The sequence below is a fragment of the Corvus kubaryi genome, unplaced genomic scaffold (assembly GCF_017639235.1).
Source record: "Corvus kubaryi isolate FWS band 111438036 unplaced genomic scaffold, C.kubaryi_AGA036_p1.0 37396, whole genome shotgun sequence".
In the NCBI taxonomy this organism is placed as follows: domain Eukaryota; kingdom Metazoa; phylum Chordata; class Aves; order Passeriformes; family Corvidae; genus Corvus; species Corvus kubaryi.
In genome coordinates, this window is record NW_024581135.1 from 27907379 (window position 1) to 27926222 (window position 18844).

The following is an 18844-nucleotide window of genomic DNA, read 5'->3' on the forward strand; positions in this document are numbered from 1 at the left end:
TGAACAAAAGAATGTTCTTTTTACTTTAATGAACTCTTGTGCTAAAGACCAACTTCTTCTTTTCATTATGAATTATTCTACAAACTGAAAAGGAGAGAGGAAATTAACACAGCAGCGTCTCACCAAGAGAAGACAAAAAAGAGAGGAAAAGCTCCTGGTGGCAAATTAAAGCACTGCTCCTGCTGGAAAGATAAATGAGAAAAAAGGGACAGTTCAAGGAAACCTTTCATAAATATTCCAAAGTTTAGAACAGAAATTGACTGAACATCAGACTAAAAGGAAGCTTTCTCTTAGGTGTCTCCTCAGGGCCAGTGTCCCAATCTTCTATGCTTTTCATTGGCAATGAAGAGTTTTGCCTGGTTACAAAAACAAAACCACAAAAACCCTCAAAAACAAACCAAACCCACCATCAATCAAAAATAAAAGAGGTTACAAAAACAACCAGTTCATAAAACAGCTGAATAGCAAACTGAGCTCATGAAAATTTGAATTCCCTTTACCATTGAGCATTTCTTGTACACATCTGGGACAAGAAACAGTCAGGCAATCAATCATGTGCCAGCAAGTTTTGCAAGAAAAGAAAGATGGGTATGCAGCGCCAGGACATGGGAAGGAATGCTGCTGGCCACCATTCTGTCCACCACCTTGTCTCTGTCTTAGTGTAGTTCAAGCCAGATTTTGGTATCCAAGACTTTTCCTGCAACAGCCCAGCATAAGAAACAGCTATCAAGGATGGTTACATGAGCTGGAAACATCTGAAACACCTTACTGACACAAACTGAGAAGAAACGGCATAAAATTCACCTTAAATTCCAATTTAGTGTTTTCAGTTAGAAATATTTCTAGGGAAATATGGAATCATTGTTGGAGGATGTGATCTCTGCATGAAAACCAGTCCTCTACAGAACAGGAGCAATGGAGGGCGGGGGGGAGAGAGAGAGAGAGAGGTCAGTTTTCAAAACGCTTATGCTAAAACAAAGTACCCAATTGGAACTTCAGTCTCTAAGGGAAGTTCTGATTTGACTCTTTGCAGGTTCTGTTTTAGTAGTGACTAATGGACATGGGCAATCCAAGCAAGAAACTTTGAGAGCAGTGGGTAAGAGAATTGTAAATAGAGAAAGAAACAGGACTTTCCTTAATAAGAAGTGGAAAAAGAAACTGACTTTCCCAGTCCATGTCCAATTTTGGATGGAAAATTCTTTAAAACAAATACAAATTCAAGACAATGTCCATGTGCTGGACTGTGTTTGACATCAGTGCATTATGACACTTCTTTGGCAGTGGATGCTCTGCTCTGCGATATCCCTTGTCTTCAGCTGCTTAGAGAATTGTGAAAAATGTTTCTCTGGGGATGACTCTATCCCAGCTGAGGTATGAATTTCAGTGAAAAAGCTCACAAAAATCTACTTAGTCATTTTGCATTTACATAATAACTGGGGAAAAAGGACTTTCTTCTTGGGAATAAAGTCATGCCCGCGACAAGACAAGCCCAAAAAGACTGAATACGAAAGAAGAGCAGACAAAGAGCAGCTCACCTCACACACACCTCAGCAGACCTCTGCTAGTGTGCATGGACCAATACCCATATCAATAAAACTACTGTAATTAAATACCTCAACTTATTTCCCAGCAACCTCACAGAGGCTGCTTCTCCTCTCAAAAATCCCCAATCCATCTCCGCGTTGGCCAAGACATTTTTAACTACCCTGCCATCTCCCAGAAGTACCTACAGCCACCCTGTCCTTCCATAACTATCTGCTTCAACATAGCAAGATTAGGCTTGAATACAGAGAAAAACATTAATGTCAACGTGAGTTTATATAACAAATAGCTTCATTGTTCAACCTTTTTTACACTTCTTGTTATTTATGATTTGAAAGCATGTAAAGATAACTTGGAGATCTCATTTTTCTTAGAAAAATTTCTGTACGCACATGAGCCAGGAGATTGGGTAAAACCAAGAACACTTATTATCACTTGTTTACTGCTTTTGATTTTCAAATGATTCAATCATTTGATCTTGGAGGAAAATAATGCTTAACCAATAACTGAAATGCAAAATGCACAAGTGTCCCTGAGTTCATGCACACTTGCATCAGCACATGAATATATCGTGCAGACAGAGTAACCACAATCTGTTTCCAAACAATTCTCAACCAAAAAAAATCCTAACTTCACAGGATAACCGCTTGCAATGAATAATTCAACCATCTGTCAGGTCCAGCTGGGCCCATCCCTTCTCTTCACATGGAGTAACTCCTTTCTTAGGTGTGATCAAAGAACACCAGCATTAATTTGACAGGTTGTGAGGCACACTGCACATGCTGCCCACCTGAGCAACCACGGACAAGGGGGAGCACAGAGGTAAGAGAGGCAGAGCAGCAGCCCTTCCTCATGGGACAGGAAAGCTCTGAAGAACAACTCTAAAAGTGACAGGGTACACTATCCTAGGATGTTTGTGTTGGAAGCAATGACATCATGACCTGAATCCATTAATCACGCTCTATGTGTGGTACCAACTAAAGCTGTAAATTGAAATTAGCCATTCTACACTGTATTTCTGATCATTGACACACTTTTCAAAAATGTTGTCTGTGTATTGCCAACAGTCCATCTTATTTTCTTGGATTTGGCAAATCCTATTCCCTGCTCTCCTCTGCAGAAACTCCCATACAACCAAGTATTATCAGTGAAGCCTCTTCTTACATGAGACATGGCCAACAGTACAGCTCCACTAAACCACTGCAATGCCACCATAAAATGAGAGAAACACAGTCCTGAAAAATTGTTCTGGTTCCTTAAACAAAGCACATTAAATTTTATTCTAATAAGGTTACTCTCAAAAGAAAATATTTAATGCAGAGCACAATGGTAAAATTAATTGCCCAGGAAAAAACAAACAACCTGCACAAACGGGTCTTTGTCTATCTCACAGCTGACAAAGGCTGAGCAGGAGGGAACAGACAGTTAATTGTTTTCCAGATCATTGTGGCAGGTCTCTGAGCATTTGCACCTCCATTGCCCTGGACCATCAGCCCTGTTTATGCCCCATAAAACACACACGCAGAGTCTATACTCTCCAGGGAAAAATAAAACGGTATATTCAGTTAGCAATTTTCTGTAAGGGGAAAAAATTCTAACACATTAGGGCTGTTTTTATCAGAAATTATTTTCAAAGCAGACTTTTTATAGAATGTGGCACATGTAGTGTTTTCAGAGGTGGTGAGGAAACATTTGCCCAGCACTGAAGCTCCCTGTGCTGTGGGGCCCAGTGAGTGAGGCAGACCTGCAGTCACACTATGAGATTTAGGGTCAAACTTTTTTCCATTTTACTGTAAAAGGAGTTAAGTATAGCCTGTTCATACAAGAGACAGGCCAATATAAACAGATTTTATTTTATGCATTTAAAAATGCTCTTAAGCCTATTCCTTCAAAAAGTGCTTTGAAGTGAAGAGACATGCAGCAAGCACTTGTGTATCCAGTTCCTTGAAGCCATATTTATCAACAATATGAAAGGCTGAACCGTAGTATATCTTGAATTAAAATTAATAAATAGGCTAAAATATTTTGTATTGCTTTCCAACAACATCTCCTTGTGCTCTCATTTGCACAAAAAAAAGTATTATTAAAAAGAAATACACCCTGGAATATATTAAGTCATTATACAGCAAGGAGAAGCCCCTTGTCAACATTCAAAATGCAAACCCCTTCCCACACAGTGATTTCAAATATCAAGATTGATAGAGACAGTTCATTTATTCAAACACAGAAAAGGCTAAATAGATTCCAATATTCTGCTGCTGGCATTGTTTCAAAAGGCAAACATCCAAAACGTAGCAAAATCACTTATTAAATCCAGCTTTCTTTTTCAGAAGCAAATAGTTTTAGTCAGTAAGAGGCAGTCACAGCCAAAGTGGGGAAAAAAAAGTATCATGTTCTTCTTAACAGAACTGTATCTCAGATCAATCCTTACATAGGCAAGGCACAACTCCCTTCTCTCTCTCTCTGATTTTAAACTGTTTGCATGTTCTTCTGACGTTCAAGTTACATCTTCCCCTATCGGAGACAAAGGTGAGAACAACCATTATTTAAAACAGTTGTACAAGTGTTTTTGTCTGCATCTAAAAAAAGCCCTTTCACCTATTTAAATTGAAAAACTGTTTCCAGAGTACCAGGAGGCCTTGAAAAGTCCCATGTGTACTCTTCAGTATATAATTACAAAGATAAGAGATGACACTTTCATTTTGGTAAAACTCCATTAAGCAGGCCTCCAAAGACAGAAAAATCTCTTATTTATGTGGTATTTGCTCTTTCAGAAAGACATGACACCATGTAACAAATCTACCCCAAAGAAGTTCCATCTGAAATAAGGCAATCAACTGGATTTGCAAATCCTTGATCTGGTATTGTTACAACTGATAACTTAATCACTCCCAGGTAATAGAAACTACTCTGGAACGAACCTAGGGGTTATTTCAGAGTACTTTTAGTATTTCTGTTTTAATCACCATCAGTGTCTTTCCCACCCCACAAACTGATTTTCCCTTGAAAAGGAAAGCGAGATGGAAAGGAGGTGAGCATTTGGCACACTGAATAGTTGGTCTAAGCTGCGATCACTCTCTGCAACACATCAGGGTCTCTGGAAGCAATTCGATACTCCCAGCATTATTCACCATTTTCTTCCTTATGAACACAAGCTGCAGAAGTAACTGCTGCCCTCTTAACAAGAGTTGTGATTCAGTCTGGCTGCCACAGTGCAACATTTAAGTCAGGCTTGGCAGAACTGTGCATCTTGCTATCGGTTGCTGCAGACCGTCAAAAAGGACGGGAAGCAGCAGGGCACCCCCACAGCCCAAGAGGCACAGTGTGACAGCAACTTCTGCTGCTGAAGTCATGCACAGCTGTTGCTCAGTCACCCACAGCAGTGACATATGTCATACAATGAGCAGCAGCACTCAGCTGGAATGATTCCAGTTCGTGTCGCTGCATTTGTATAAGCATTCCTGTACCACACTGAACTCTCCTTCCCCATGCAAGAAAACAGCATTTTAATCTTCCCTTCCAACTCTGCCATGCCCTCCCCAAGAGCAACACTGACTTGATCTGACAGGGACAGCACTTAATAGTGCTGCTGCAAAGCCTAGGGAAAGGGAGGGCTCAGCTTTGCCTGGGAACTCCCATGCTGCAGCTCCCTATCTAACAGCCTTGTGCTCTGCTGCGGGGAGGCCAGCAAAGGCCAGCACACAAATTTTGCCGCTTCCCAAGGACAAGGACTAACAGTGCCAGTACAAGCTGAATTGCTGCTAGTTTGTAAACAAAGTCCTCTTCAAATGCCAACCTGTGTTAGCCACAACTGTGTTTAAAAAAGGAAACGACGACAAAAAGCCCAGTGTGGCATTGTGGTGATTAAAGGCCAACCAGGCAGAGCCCGAGTCATTTGAAGAGCTTTGTTTATTTAACTGGACCATTTGGGTGCATGAAAGCCAGTGGGCACAGCCTGCCCCATTCACAGCAGTGGGGAAAGGCAGAGGTAGCAGTGCCGAAGTGCCTACCAGGTCATACGCTGCCAGGACCTTTTTCTGCACGTCGGGCACGGTCCCCAGAGGCTCCAGGTAAGGAAAGGTGTCCTTCATGCAGAGGGCCACGGAGGGCGCGTTGTCGCTGCTCACGAGGCGCGAAGACAGGGTCAGGATGCACTGCTTGAGGCTGGCGATGGGCGGCAGCCCACACAGCTCCTTCACCGACACCATGGCGTTCTGGGGAAGGGACACAAACGCTTCAGCACGTGTTGCCACTCGCCACTCAGTCCCCTCCACCTGCCACTACCTTGACAGCCCTTTCTTCTTCTCCCCTCTGATGTGAGGCAGTGCTATCCCGCTCTTCACCGTCCCCGGGCCCACCATGGACCACAGGATTCCATCTCACACAGGAATTCCCTGCCAGCCCCATTCTCTGTCCCGAAGCCTAATGCCAGATCCAGCTTTCTCCCAGGCTCAGGCATCCCAACTGCGAGCTCTTCAGCAACTTTGCACTGCAAATCCAGCTCTAACAGGGACAAGTTCCCCAGCATATTAAACCATCAGCCTAAAATGCTATTTCTCTTACCAACTGCTTAGACTCCAATCGCTTTTGATGCTGTAATCACTTTGTTCTCCCATCATTATCATCCTCCAGCAAGAACAAGTTTGACAGACCTTGTATTTCCCATGGGAAAGGCAAGCAGGAAAAACTCACTTTGTTTTCAGCCTTACATTACCACATCATAAAGAAACACAAACACTCTTTCCCCTTCATAGGTCCCATGTAGGAAAATCAATACTGGATATGCAGGTCAAACCAAACTGACATGCCAGGATTTATTTATTTATCAGGTCAGAGGATATACAGCTGACATGCACCCATCATTTTGCTTCTTGAGTTGCACAAGGAGTGACCAAGATGCACAAAACCCGAGTATTATAACAACCCATACCTTGCAAATGTTCCTCCCACAACTTGCTGAAAAAAAAACAATGGTCAGACAATGCCTGGCTAAGTAATAGATGGTTTTCTCATTAATTAAATTCGAGAGCATGCAGTTAAACGCAAAACTATGTCTTTACACAGCATTCCCCAGAACATGATCTTTTACTGAACTTTTGCTTGGAAAGCACATTAATGCTGTTTCTGAGTCAAAATCCGAATATTTTCATTTACATAGCTCATATATAGTGCCTGACCTAGACAGAAGGTGGAGTCAGCAGTTCAAGCTAGTTACTTTCAAGGCCTGAAGGAAAGGAAAGGCTGGGAAGAGTTTCCCATTCTTAAAAATATGTTGAGGCTATTCCTTTGAGAGTGATTTAAAGCTTATGTCATTTTGTAAACTTTTCCAGCTGTCAACATTTCATTTGCTTTAGACTCCATCCAGAAGAGTGGGGTCAATGAAGTGCTATGTGTTTTTCTTCTGTTTTCAAGAGAAAAAAAAAAATGAACTGTTTCTGTATCTTTACCAAGGAGATAGCTATGGCTGATTCCAGCTATTTATTAAGGAAAACTCATTGTTTAATGCTACTCAGTTTTGTTTCTAGGCAGTGCCTGAAGCTCTGAATTGAGCTGTCCTTTAATCAACCTGCAGTCACCCCCACCACAGAAGAGAGCCCTGGGCAGGTTCTTGTTTGGCCTCGCTGCCACTTCACATCCTGCCATCCATGAAGGTCTAACCCAAGCACTTGTGACAGTGCCTGTGTGCCTGGGCCCTGATGCTGCTGGCCACAGCAGGCTCTGCTGCACGGAGCAGCATGGGGGCACGGACAGAGTGCCCGGGGACCCTCTGAGCCAAGACATGGCACTGGTGTTGTGCCAGCCCTCAACCAGCCAAGACAAAAGAGTTATTCAGCAGGGAGGAAACTGCAATCCAAGTGGCATTCAGTGCCTATGTCAAACATCTGCAGCCCTGGGGCAAACAGTGGCAACACACACTTGGGAAAACATGCTGCTCTTTGCACAGGGGGTTTCTTTGGTGTAGACAAGACCTTAATGACACATCCACTGACTGCTTCTTATACTCACCCAAAGAAAATTAAGAGCATAACCCTCACTCAGTTAGCAAACCAAAAGCTTGTTGACGTTTTTTCTAGAACCAATGAGGAAATGAAGTATCTGAGACCGGAGGCAGGGAACACAAATATACCCTCAATTCTGCTTTCCCAGGAAAAAATATGGAGAGGGCACAAATTTTAAAAACTCATTTTTAAAATGTTTCTGCCTAATCCTACATTTGCTTGTTAGTTAGCACCTGTAACTATCAGCCTGCCAATGTTCATTTAAAGATTGACAAGAGCTGTGGGTCTGAAGCTTCACCAGCTTCCACCAGCTTCAGCAAGCATGCCCTACCAGCAGTTCAAACCAGGACTTTCCCTTCCACATTCAGGACACACCAACACACACAATGGAAGTCTCATACCTGCATATTTTCTCTCATGTCAGTAGCCTCTCGCAGTGGATGCACTGCCAGCTTAAAGATGTCATCAATAGTCTTGAGACCAGTGTTCCTCAGCATGGTGTACTCCCTTGCTTTCTTCCCTATCCTCACTGAGAGGCTGCGCTTTTGTGCCTTCCCGCCTCCACTTCGGTTGGTTATTGCAATGTGAACAAAGAGGGTAACGTGCTCCATGATGTCACCAACAAAAGAGCGCAGTGGTATGTGCCTGTATCCGGGCTGTAAGCACTCCAGTGGGATGGTGTACTGCCCTATGAACTCATCCCCAATGTAGTCATCATCCAAAACAACAAAGCGGATCATAGCCAGCTCTGGTAGATTGATCTGGAACTCAAAGCTTTCATCAAAAATAGGGTTATCACTGTTTTGCTGCACAGTTTTAGTTCTTTGTTCGGTGCAGTCTGCAGGAATGCCATGTATTTCTATGCAGACATAGGGGTCTATGACATCCCCTTTTGCACATGCACCCTTGGGCTTTGGAAAATTCTGCCCACTGATAATTTTGACATGTAGGACCTGGGGGGAGACCCCCGGAACAATACCCTTGGTATTTGCGCTGAAGTAAGACACTTCGTCACGCATCACTGAGGGCCTGAGAACGTACCCACATCCCCCGTTCTGTAGAAACCAACCAGTGTGTAGGTCCATCATGGGCCCCGGCGTCTGATAGTTCATTGCCACTATCTGGCAACCACAGTTCCAAAAATCTTGAGGATTTAAGTTACTGGAGTCTATCCTCATAGCACTCGGGTACACCCTGGACAGAAACTTTTTGTTGTAGTTAACAAAATCTTCAGGGTATTCATTTGCAATCCGACTGGCTTCTGCCTCACTGAAGGAGCACATTTCCCAATAATTTTGAGATTTCATGGATGTCTCAAAGTCTTTATATTGGACAGATTTGCATAGGGACACCAAGTCAGACAACTCCCTGCAGAGCCAGATCAGCTTCGGTTCCCTTGAGAAGTCCTCTGACAGTCTTCGGGATATTTCAGCCTCTTCATCTTCATCGGTGACCTCTCCTTCTAATACATCCTGGTCGCAGGGCAGTTTCTTCCCCTTCACAATGATCTTCATTTTCAGTTTCTCAGGGGATGGGAGGTAGGCTTCTGAGGACAAAGGTGCCTCTGTGTACAGCTTGTTTCCAAAGATCCTTTTCATGTGTTGCACCATCACCTTCTGCTGCTGTACAGAGCAGTGGTTCCCCAAGCAGAGAATAAGAGGGTATTCTGAGGCAAAGAAGGCCAATTTGTTTATTACCTCAATGACATTTCGAAAGGCAAGTGGCGATGTCATGTTGTTGCGGTTACAAATAATGGGTTCATTATCTGGGCCGTCACAGACGTCCAGTTCAATACTCCGGCAGCTCATCTTTAAAGCTCTGACATAACCATTGATATCAGCTGGGCCTCTGAGCTGGTCTTCTATTAGATATGTATTGTGGGATGCATTGATGTAGTAATGTGACAAAGGCTGCGTCATGTCTTGGACAATTTTTTTGTGCTCTGGGTCAAAAATATCACATTCTGAGGACAATAAGTATTGAGTAAATCCATCAATTGCAAGAAAACCTTTCAACCGCCCTTCTTCAGAAAGCTCATACCTGCGTATAATATCTAGACACATTTCTTCTGTTATGTGGGTCACTCCTTGCTCAGCCTCTAAAAACAGCATCAGGTCATTGGCATCCAGGTACTCTTTGTTTTTGGATATCTGAACAAGTAAGAAATACACTTCAGGTCTTGTGCAAAGTTCACTAAATGCTTCACAAAACTCTTCTTTTGTTACTCGTGTTGTCAGTTTCTCTTTACTCTTCTGAATTTCCTTAAATTTTAATCTAATCTTTGATTCCTTTAAGGTGGGGTTAAGCTTCTTTATTAGCTCCACAGCTGTATCTTCTAACATTATGCCATTGCCATCAACATCTGCTGCTTCGAATACAGTTTTTAACCAGGCAAACCGTGGAGTATTATGGCTGCTTTCCATCAAGTCCAGGGGTTGTTTGCTACGAGAAACTAAGTACCTTAATCCTGATACCCAAATATTGGCCACATCAGCTGAATTGGCAACCAAGTCAAGGGACTCATAGTTCTCACCATGAATTATCGACAGCGCACAGTCCTCAGAAATCTGATCTGCAAGTCCATTATTCCTGAATGTTTCTGTGTTCTTCCCTAGTCTGATTTCTTTTATAGCAGAAATATCAAGCTTGGCTTTGTCAAGATCCTTCTTGGAAGGCTCCCAGCGAAGAGCCTGCAGGTCAGGATCCAGAGTAAAAAAACGGTTATAAATCCGGGAATTTGGACGAACTTTCTTCAATTCACACCCAGCCTGCATAAAGCTGATACAGTCACTGGCACTGCTTATTTTCTTCTCTGACGGCATGCTGCTGAAGGACACTGTTTTCTTTCTTCCACATTTTTGGTTTGAAGGATCCTGTGGAATAATTACATTTTTTTTAAAAATTAGCAGGTTTTCTTTGGCCATTCCACAAGTGCATAAATAATAGAAAAGGTACATTTATGTAATGATAATTAATGTTCTTCTGAACTTCAAAACACAACATATTATTCCTTCCCACAATTCAGTTCCCTACTGAGCTATAAAATATACTGAGCTATAAAGCGACTTGACTGACTGTGGCATTAGAGATAGCAAGTTCTCATGAGTGACATTTGCAGCTATTAAACTGTCTTCCAGATTTCAGCAACCTGCTACAGCTGTGAGGAGTCAGTATCCAGTTGTATAAACTATGTCCAGTTTCAAAGCTGATACATCACTCTCTTGTCTCCCCACTTGTTTTGAAAAGTAGTTATTCTGGTCACTTCTGTGTACAACAACTACAAAGCACTGTAGGAAAATGGACAGCCAGACAAGAAATCCAAAGCCTTTGTCTTTAGGAAATGTATTCTAACTCCTCTTTAGAAAATACTCAGCCAGACATGCGACTGTCTTTTCAGTATCAACTGATGTAAACGCAGCTGCCTGCAAAGCTGTCTGTAATGTCAGTGCAGCAACTAAATTTGAACCTTTCCCTGCATATTATCAATTCAAAACATCTCACAATAATTATAAATTATAAATCCTTCTTTTCTCTGCATGATTTCCATCTATCCAATTGGTATGTAAACTATCCAACAGCTACCAAAAGTATTTTTAAAACATCACTCAAGACTGCAATTAATTGTGAAAGACTTGTTAAAATTGTTTTCCCTCCTATTTCCCTAGCCACCAACAATGCTTCCTTAATTCTCTGCCCTCTGTTGTTGAAGCGACCTCAGCTGCCTGGATTTTGAATGGAAAAGGAGTCCTGAGGCAAGGAAATGTTAATGCTGGGCCTAAGCACACAGCTCTCCACCCTGCTGCCTCAGGCCCAGACATCTGATGTGCACCAGGCACCAGCTTCCCAACAGCCGCTGGGGATCTGCTTTGAGGCACCAGAACCCCCGACTCCCAAACCCTCTGCAGCCTGGACTTCCTTTCCCTACCCCAGCAGCTGGTTCCACTGAGCTCCAGTTTATCTGCTGTGTCATTCAACCTCCCTCAAGTCATACTCCTCTGCAAATCCTACATATAAGCCCTGCTCTAGCAGGGCCCTCCATCCACCCATCTCTGTCCTTTGATGCTCTGCACCATCTGAGCAGGACCTTGTGTAGCTCCCCAAGCCACAGAGCATCACTCTTGGTGCTCATACGAACCTCTCCACTCTTCATTTGCATGTTTGTGAAGATACTTTCAGCAAATTAGTCAGTATGAACGTTTCTACATTGTTGTCATTCGCTCACTTCATTCAATAATATCCAAAATATTTCCAAACCCCCAGGCCTCTAACTACTGAATTTAAAGGCATGGTATCTGCTGGGAACAAAATTAAAACCTCTGAACTTCTTATGATAAAGATTTCTTATTGAACTAATAGAGAGACTTCTACTGACAAGAATAATTCCTCTTTCCATTTATTTAGTACTTATTATGAGAATGGGTCTTAAAGAAACAGGAAGAAAGTAAACAAAGCGAGTGCCTCAGGTCACCTACTTTTTTAATTACAGTTTTATGCTAAAAATATTCTGTTCCTGCATTAACATACTGTGTTTTAATACACAGGTTTGGCTATGGAAATCCTCAGGCAGTAGACGCTAATGAATACAAACAAATGCAGCAGGTTACCCCACGAGTAATCTTTTTTATTTCCTTATGTTTACAGGAGCAATATTTAGATTTAAGATTGATTAATTAGGAATATTCTTCTCATACAGTTAGAAGTATTAATGGCCTTGGATTCTGCAGTGACTCATTCTTTGACAGAGGTTCCTCAGGGCCAGACCTAGAAATCTCATCAGAGCAGCCTACCTGATTTATCTACAGGTCTGACATTTTGTCTTAACTAAGGAGACGCGAATGTTATGTAACTACTTTTTTTTCTGCAAAAAATGAAAGATTTATTTTTAGTTTCAAGATACCTGTGCCTTTTGATCAAAGTAAGTCAGGGAATTAATCAGCCATTTTTCATGTATTAAGGTGGGGGGGAAAAAAGCCTAATTGACCTCATGGACAAACGATAAAAGTTTCCTTTTAACACTCAGTCTTAACCCCTCAGGGATTTTGTTGGGGATTAGATTATCCTCTGTGTCCTCTCTCCCTGCTTTTATTTTTGATGGATACTTCTGGTTTTGTACTTAGTGGTATGTATGGAACATCAGAATTGTATAACAGCACTTCACCATCTCAAAGGAGGACTTGCCTATATCTTTCAATCAATTGAACAGAATTCAAGCCTAATCCACAAATTGCCTACAACTAACAAGATTTAAGTATTATTGACACTGATGGGATTATTTTAACTAACAATATCCTCAATCTAATGTATAATACATACAAACCCCACAAAACTGCAATTGCTAACTGAGCTTATCACTGCATCAGCTATTCCCCTCTCGGTCTCTCTAGACTAGGAGCATACTCAGTCTTCTCAGTCTTTAAAAGTGAGAGCTGTTACTTCAGATATAATGTGACAGTTTTCATTCATAATTATCACAAAGTTAATTATTCCAGTCTTGCAAAAACTCAGAAGGTATTTCTGTAAGCTCCAAAGCTGTCTTCTCAGCCTGACAGCCCAGGCACTCGCCTTTGTTTTACCACACTCCTAATGTTTGAATAAGCACCTCTGGATCCTGACACCATGGTTTAGCCAGGCCACACACCTCCAGATCCCTAGGGACCACCCTGGGGAGCAGAGGAGTATTTTCTTCAAGAAGTGTCCTCCCACCACTGAGCCCTACTCACATCAATGCCTGGAGAGGACAATTTATATACCCTGTGCCTTGCCACTGATCTTATGCTGAGTTTAGTTCAACTGAGACTCCAGACTTGGGGTTCTAATTTTAGTATAGCTATTGCTTTCTTTAAATCTCTACCTTAATCCAATTTCAACAGATTGGTCTTCTAAGACAAGACATCCAGCTAAGAATACTGTGCTGCAATGTCTCCAGTGGCTAAACTGCTGCTCCATTCTACTGGATACTAAGAACAGGAAAAAGTACAGTCACCTAGCAAACTAAAAGCTGCCAAAATCTTACATGGATAAATAGGAAACCTACTCTCTTGTGCTACCTGCCAAGGTATCAAACGCTGCAAGTTATCAAAAAACCTCTCCTCAGAATTCAGGCATGCAAGAGCACTTGTTCCTCTTCATTAACCAAAGCAATTAGAAAGCACAATGAGATGCAGCCCTGAATCTTGGAGCTGGAAATTCTACCTTTCTCCAATATGCTAAGGTCATCAAAATTGATCTTGCCTAGGTAACTGGACAGTAACTGGCCTAGGACTGCCCTTTACCCTCAGTCACTTGTACTGATGGAACTGGATTTATTGTGGTAGTGAAAAATCAAAAACAAAAGATGATGTTTGCCAAAAAGAGAAATCTACATCAATGTGAAAATGAGGAACTAACTTGTAGATTTTCCATCCTAAGATCTTTCCTGCCAGAGACAGCCAAGCTCTATACAAAGCACTGTTCCTGGAAACAAACACAATCAGTTTGCATGCAACATGCAAGTACAAAAAGGAAATCCGCACTCATATGGGAAACCTTATGTTTCCAAGGTAAGACACTTTTTTCAAAGTGACTCAAAACTATGGTTTCTTTCAGTTCTTTGGTTATCCCCTTTAAGGTGCTCTAACAGGATGACTCCATCTCCTTCCTGCTCCTGAGCCTGCATAGTATCCATTATATAAAATACCTCGAGACCTCAAACACAAGAGCACATCAATAGATTTCAGCACATGCACTGCTGCTCTGAAATCATTAAGGACCAAGGAGATGTATCTTTGTGCTGGCCTGACTGCATCCTAACATTTTCTAAATGTTTCTAAAGCAGGGATTCAGAACAGCAGTCTAAGCACACTCCCAAAATAGGAGAAGCTCTCCTGTTGAACACATCATCCTCGTCAGAGGGACTGGATACATAAACAGTGGGATCACTAAGCCATCAGCAGTTGTGGGAAAACTCCACCCCATCCACCCTGACCTCTGACTGCTCAAACTTCTGCTGTTTAAATCAAAGAGCTAACAGAAATAAATAAGTAGGATTAAAAAAATATGAGTAAACATGCTCTCCACCTCATCCCACCCTCTTTGTCAAAACTATAGGACATAAACTGCCCATCCGAAGTTAAGAACCAGGGCAGTAATAAGAGCTGAATAGCAAACCTGCACACAAAGGTCAAGCTCATGAATTATTCTTTGTCTGAAATTAAGTTACTTGAAGGCTCTCTAAAGCACTGACAGTCTTCCAGGATTCTGCTAAGGAGGATAAGAAAGGCAAAACCCATCACCTAGTCAAAGACACCAAAAACCCTTAAAGAGCTGCAGGGCTCCTGTGAAAGGATATGAAATTCAGTAATAATCCTGAAAGATAAACTCATTAAGTGTGATTAAGAGCTATTTCCCCAAAAAACCTATTCACATTTTCACCAGTTTGAGTCTAATCTTTGACATTTTTCCTGAACCTAGCACTAGGAAATCAGTAACAGACAGCTTAGTCTGTCCTCACAAATAGACTGTAGGAAACAGTGCATCCTAAAAGCTATCTGCTCTGGAAACTCCAGATGCTCCAGTTAATTAGCCAACTGATTACCTGATTCTTTGTTTTCTAAGAGAAACGAAGTTCTACAGGATAAGTTTTTTTGCGATACTTCTAGATATCTCAGTTATACAAAGACAGAATCCCAGTCCCTGAAAATCTTGAGGCTTTACTGTACTTGTGGTGGGAAAACGTACTTTTAAACAGAAAGTAAAGAAGTCAGTGAGTCATTAATGGCACTCAAAGCACCGTGTAGCAGGCTGACAAATGACAGTGTAATTTTTCTGTAATGAAGTAAGCCAGAGCAGGGAAGACTTACAAAAACCATCCAAGAGAACACAAAGTCAAAGCCTAGGCCAGGGCTGCAACTGGATCTCATAAACATGTGAGGCTTAGTGCATTTGATCAGGTGCAGCTCAAAGCTTGAACCCACAGTACCAGCACATGATTACTACAGGTAGCAATGATCACTGGATGCCAGTATTCATCATTAGCACACAAAGCTTTCTTCTGTAAATCTCAGCCATGTTCTGGCCATCCTCAGAGAGAATCCTTGGGCTGCCCATTCTGCAGATTTTATCAACTCTTCTCACAGCCCCTGCTATCACATCAAATTAAGGAGTTAAACTCCCTCTAATCTTTCTTGGCAAGGGCCTGTAGGATGTAGGTATCAGATAGATACCCACTGTGACAACTCACAGGTCAACAAAGAAAAGGTTGCCTACTCAAATTTAATCCAGGTTAACAACTCATGGCACGAAGCAACTACCTTTGCACAGGGGCTGAACAGCCAAATCACCTTATCCCTGGTGCAGGCAGCTATTGGGATGCTGCCAGTCACACCTGGGCTAACACACAGCTCAGAAGACTGCAAGAGCAGATGTTACTGCTGTGAGATCAATCCCTACTGATTCAGGGATTTGTGCACATGGGGAACAAAGACCAGATCAAAAATTTAGCACATGCGCTGTTAAAAGCTGAGCTACACACATAATGGAATAAACAGAAAACTTAAGGCAGACCGAAAATACAACACGGACACATACACGAGAAACAGCTTCAGAACACAGTGTCCAACAATTCTCCAAATACCAAAATAGTCCCGCTAGCATGTCTGCAAAGCCAGGGAGTTGTCACTAACCAGAAGTTTAACTCAAGTGCAAGCTCCATGCAGAAGCCTCAGCACTATCATAATTCATAGAGAGCAAGGACTAAGGGAGCTCAGGCACAGGAAAAGAAAAGTGTCCTGGGGAACAGTAAGTAATATCTGCATTTACAGTGGGCTTTCCTCAGCTCCAGGATTACCAAGACATTGAGTATGGGCACTGGACTGTCACCAAGACCTATAATAATAACTACAGTCAGCTTCTCATTTAAAAAGTCACCCTGCAAAATAGGTACGGCCAGGGCAGGAAAACTGAGTGAAGACAATAGCTTAGCTATTCTGGGAGAAGCTCAACAGGAGGCAAGACAATAATGGCTTGTCTGATTTCCTCTTTTGCTCCATTACTTAAAATCACTTCCAAGTACTGTTGTGTAAGGCTGGAAGGAGATACAAACGAATGCCTGGAGCAGATCTTTAGGAAAAACACCTGAACCAAAATGATTTGCTGTTTAAGAAATGCTTTGCTGTGTACTTGCTTTTTTCCTTTTCTTTTTTAAATGACTAGCATTACTAAATTTATTCAATTTTACCTTGAAGAAGGTTTACCTTTGCTATTTAAATGACAAATTAGAGCAAAAGAAAAAACCAGCAGCACATAAAGACTCCATCTGGAAATGCTTTTTGGAAACGAAAAGCACACAACACAAGAAGGGTTTATTTTCTGCTGTAATACCGTGCTGAAGTTACTACTTCTCCCTTCTTTTTTATAAGTAAGGCCATGAAGCCAAGGTTGAAAATCTTCCAAGAGCACAATAACATGAAAGCCTACAATGAGGCTACCACTTCACAGCGCCTTCTGCCATTATTGTTAAAGTTTCATCCAACTGGTTTCCACAAGTGCAAGTATCCTTTTATGCATTAAGCAACATCTACAGTGAGAAACAGATTCCTGTAAGACACTTCAATACATACACGCAATGTCTCCATATAACCCTACGGAAGATGCCGCCTGATGAAGATTTTTCACGGATACTGTCCATTCTCCCTGAGGAAAAAGCCCCTTCACTTAGGACACCCCAAGTGCCAGATCTACTTCCAGTTGGGAGGAAACTTACAGTCTGTAAGGGACTGACCCAGCTCACTGGATGTAATATCTCCAACCACTACCGCTCCCAAATATTCTGCTATTTCCAAGTACTTGGATTACTTCACAGGCTCTAATCCTTCTTAGTCTGCAAGGGCACCTTGGACATGGATTGAACTCATCACCCTGCAGGGAATATAAACCTGAGAAAGACAGAAAGACACTTGCTGCTTTCTGTCTTTAAGCAGAAGTAGTAGCAGCAAGGTCTGGAAAATGGGGATCTCAGCTGCAGCATTCGCAGGAGAACTCCACTGTACAAATCCTCATTCTGTCACAGAACCTCCTCTGAATCTGGGACAAAAATTAAGAGAATAAGAGAATGCCAATAGCAACCAAGGAGGAAAAGCCAAATAAATTCAGAAAGACCTGGCTAAGCAAAAACATGCCCGACTGGTACTCCTCTTCATTTCACCTCTAAATACTTGATGGGCACTGCGTCTGAGAGTGGGTAATTTTCACTGTCAAAATAATGGAGAAACTGAAAAAGATTTGATTAAGAATAAAATGATGATTAGCATTAACTATTTCCAACATTATGGAAAACAGCTTGTCAGACTAACCTGATATCTCTGCTTTTATGATAGTAAAAGTTTGGTTGATACACAAAGTCATTGGTAATAGACTCTGTAATGTATTATGGTTTCTGCAATGCATTTGACTTGGTAGTGAATGACATTTTGATTAAGAAGATACAGCAATAAAAATAAACTCAGAACACATTAAATGGATCAAACACAAGATAAACGATAACTTTCAAATGCAACAGTAAACGTGAAACACTTGTCATGAAGAAATGCTTCAAATGGGATCCTGCAGGGACCCATTCTTCAGCCCAGTGCTCTTTAGCATTTTTAGAGTGAGCTGGAAGAAAGCATAAAATCAATACACATGGAGTCTGGAGATGATACACAGCCAAGTTTCAACAGTGATGAATACCAGAATGTGAGTCAGCAGTCAAAAGACTGCTTGACAAGCAATACATAAAAAAATAAGTATCTTCCAATAAGGAGCAAAATACAAGGTCATAATTCTGAAACCACAAGGGGCAAGTCCTTATTTACAGGACTCTGATGCAGGAGAATAATTCTGGGGAAATTTTTTCGTCATCACAGCTGATCAGCAAAGAACATAACAAAAAGATCATACACAAAATAGTATAGTTGGTTGTATAAACATAGTACCTACTCAGGATAGAAAAGTTCTAATATCTTTGTATTTGTCCATCATGTGATGCTCTCAGTTTAGAAACTGCCTTGAAAACTGGAAAGTTCACAAGTGCCACAAGGATAAGGAAGATTTTAGAAAACACATTAAATTAAGGGAGTACAGATTCTTTTAATTCAATACACATATTGTCCATATTAATAATTATTAAATTAGTATTAATAAAAATGTTCATTAATATAAGGAAAAACTTTAGCAGACACATCATGCCCTAATTAAGAAGTATCTGGGCACTTTTATTCAGAATTATTTATTATTCAGAATGTAACGGTTTCAATTGAGTAGTTTAATTAAATCCTTAATCAATGTAC

General features: G+C 41.5%; 1 protein-coding gene across 1 annotated transcript in view; it reads right to left on the reverse strand.

The window, feature by feature from the left end:
* PLCL1 (phospholipase C like 1 (inactive)) overlaps positions 1-18844 on the reverse strand; it is a 178236-nt gene that overhangs the window by 30562 nt on the left and 128830 nt on the right. The window contains exons 2-3 of the mRNA XM_042040529.1: positions 7943-10414; positions 5553-5756 (exon numbers count right to left, since the gene is read on the reverse strand). Of these exons, the coding sequence (XP_041896463.1) occupies positions 5553-5756; positions 7943-10414 (2676 nt within the window). The remainder of the gene's footprint in view (positions 1-5552; positions 5757-7942; positions 10415-18844) is intronic.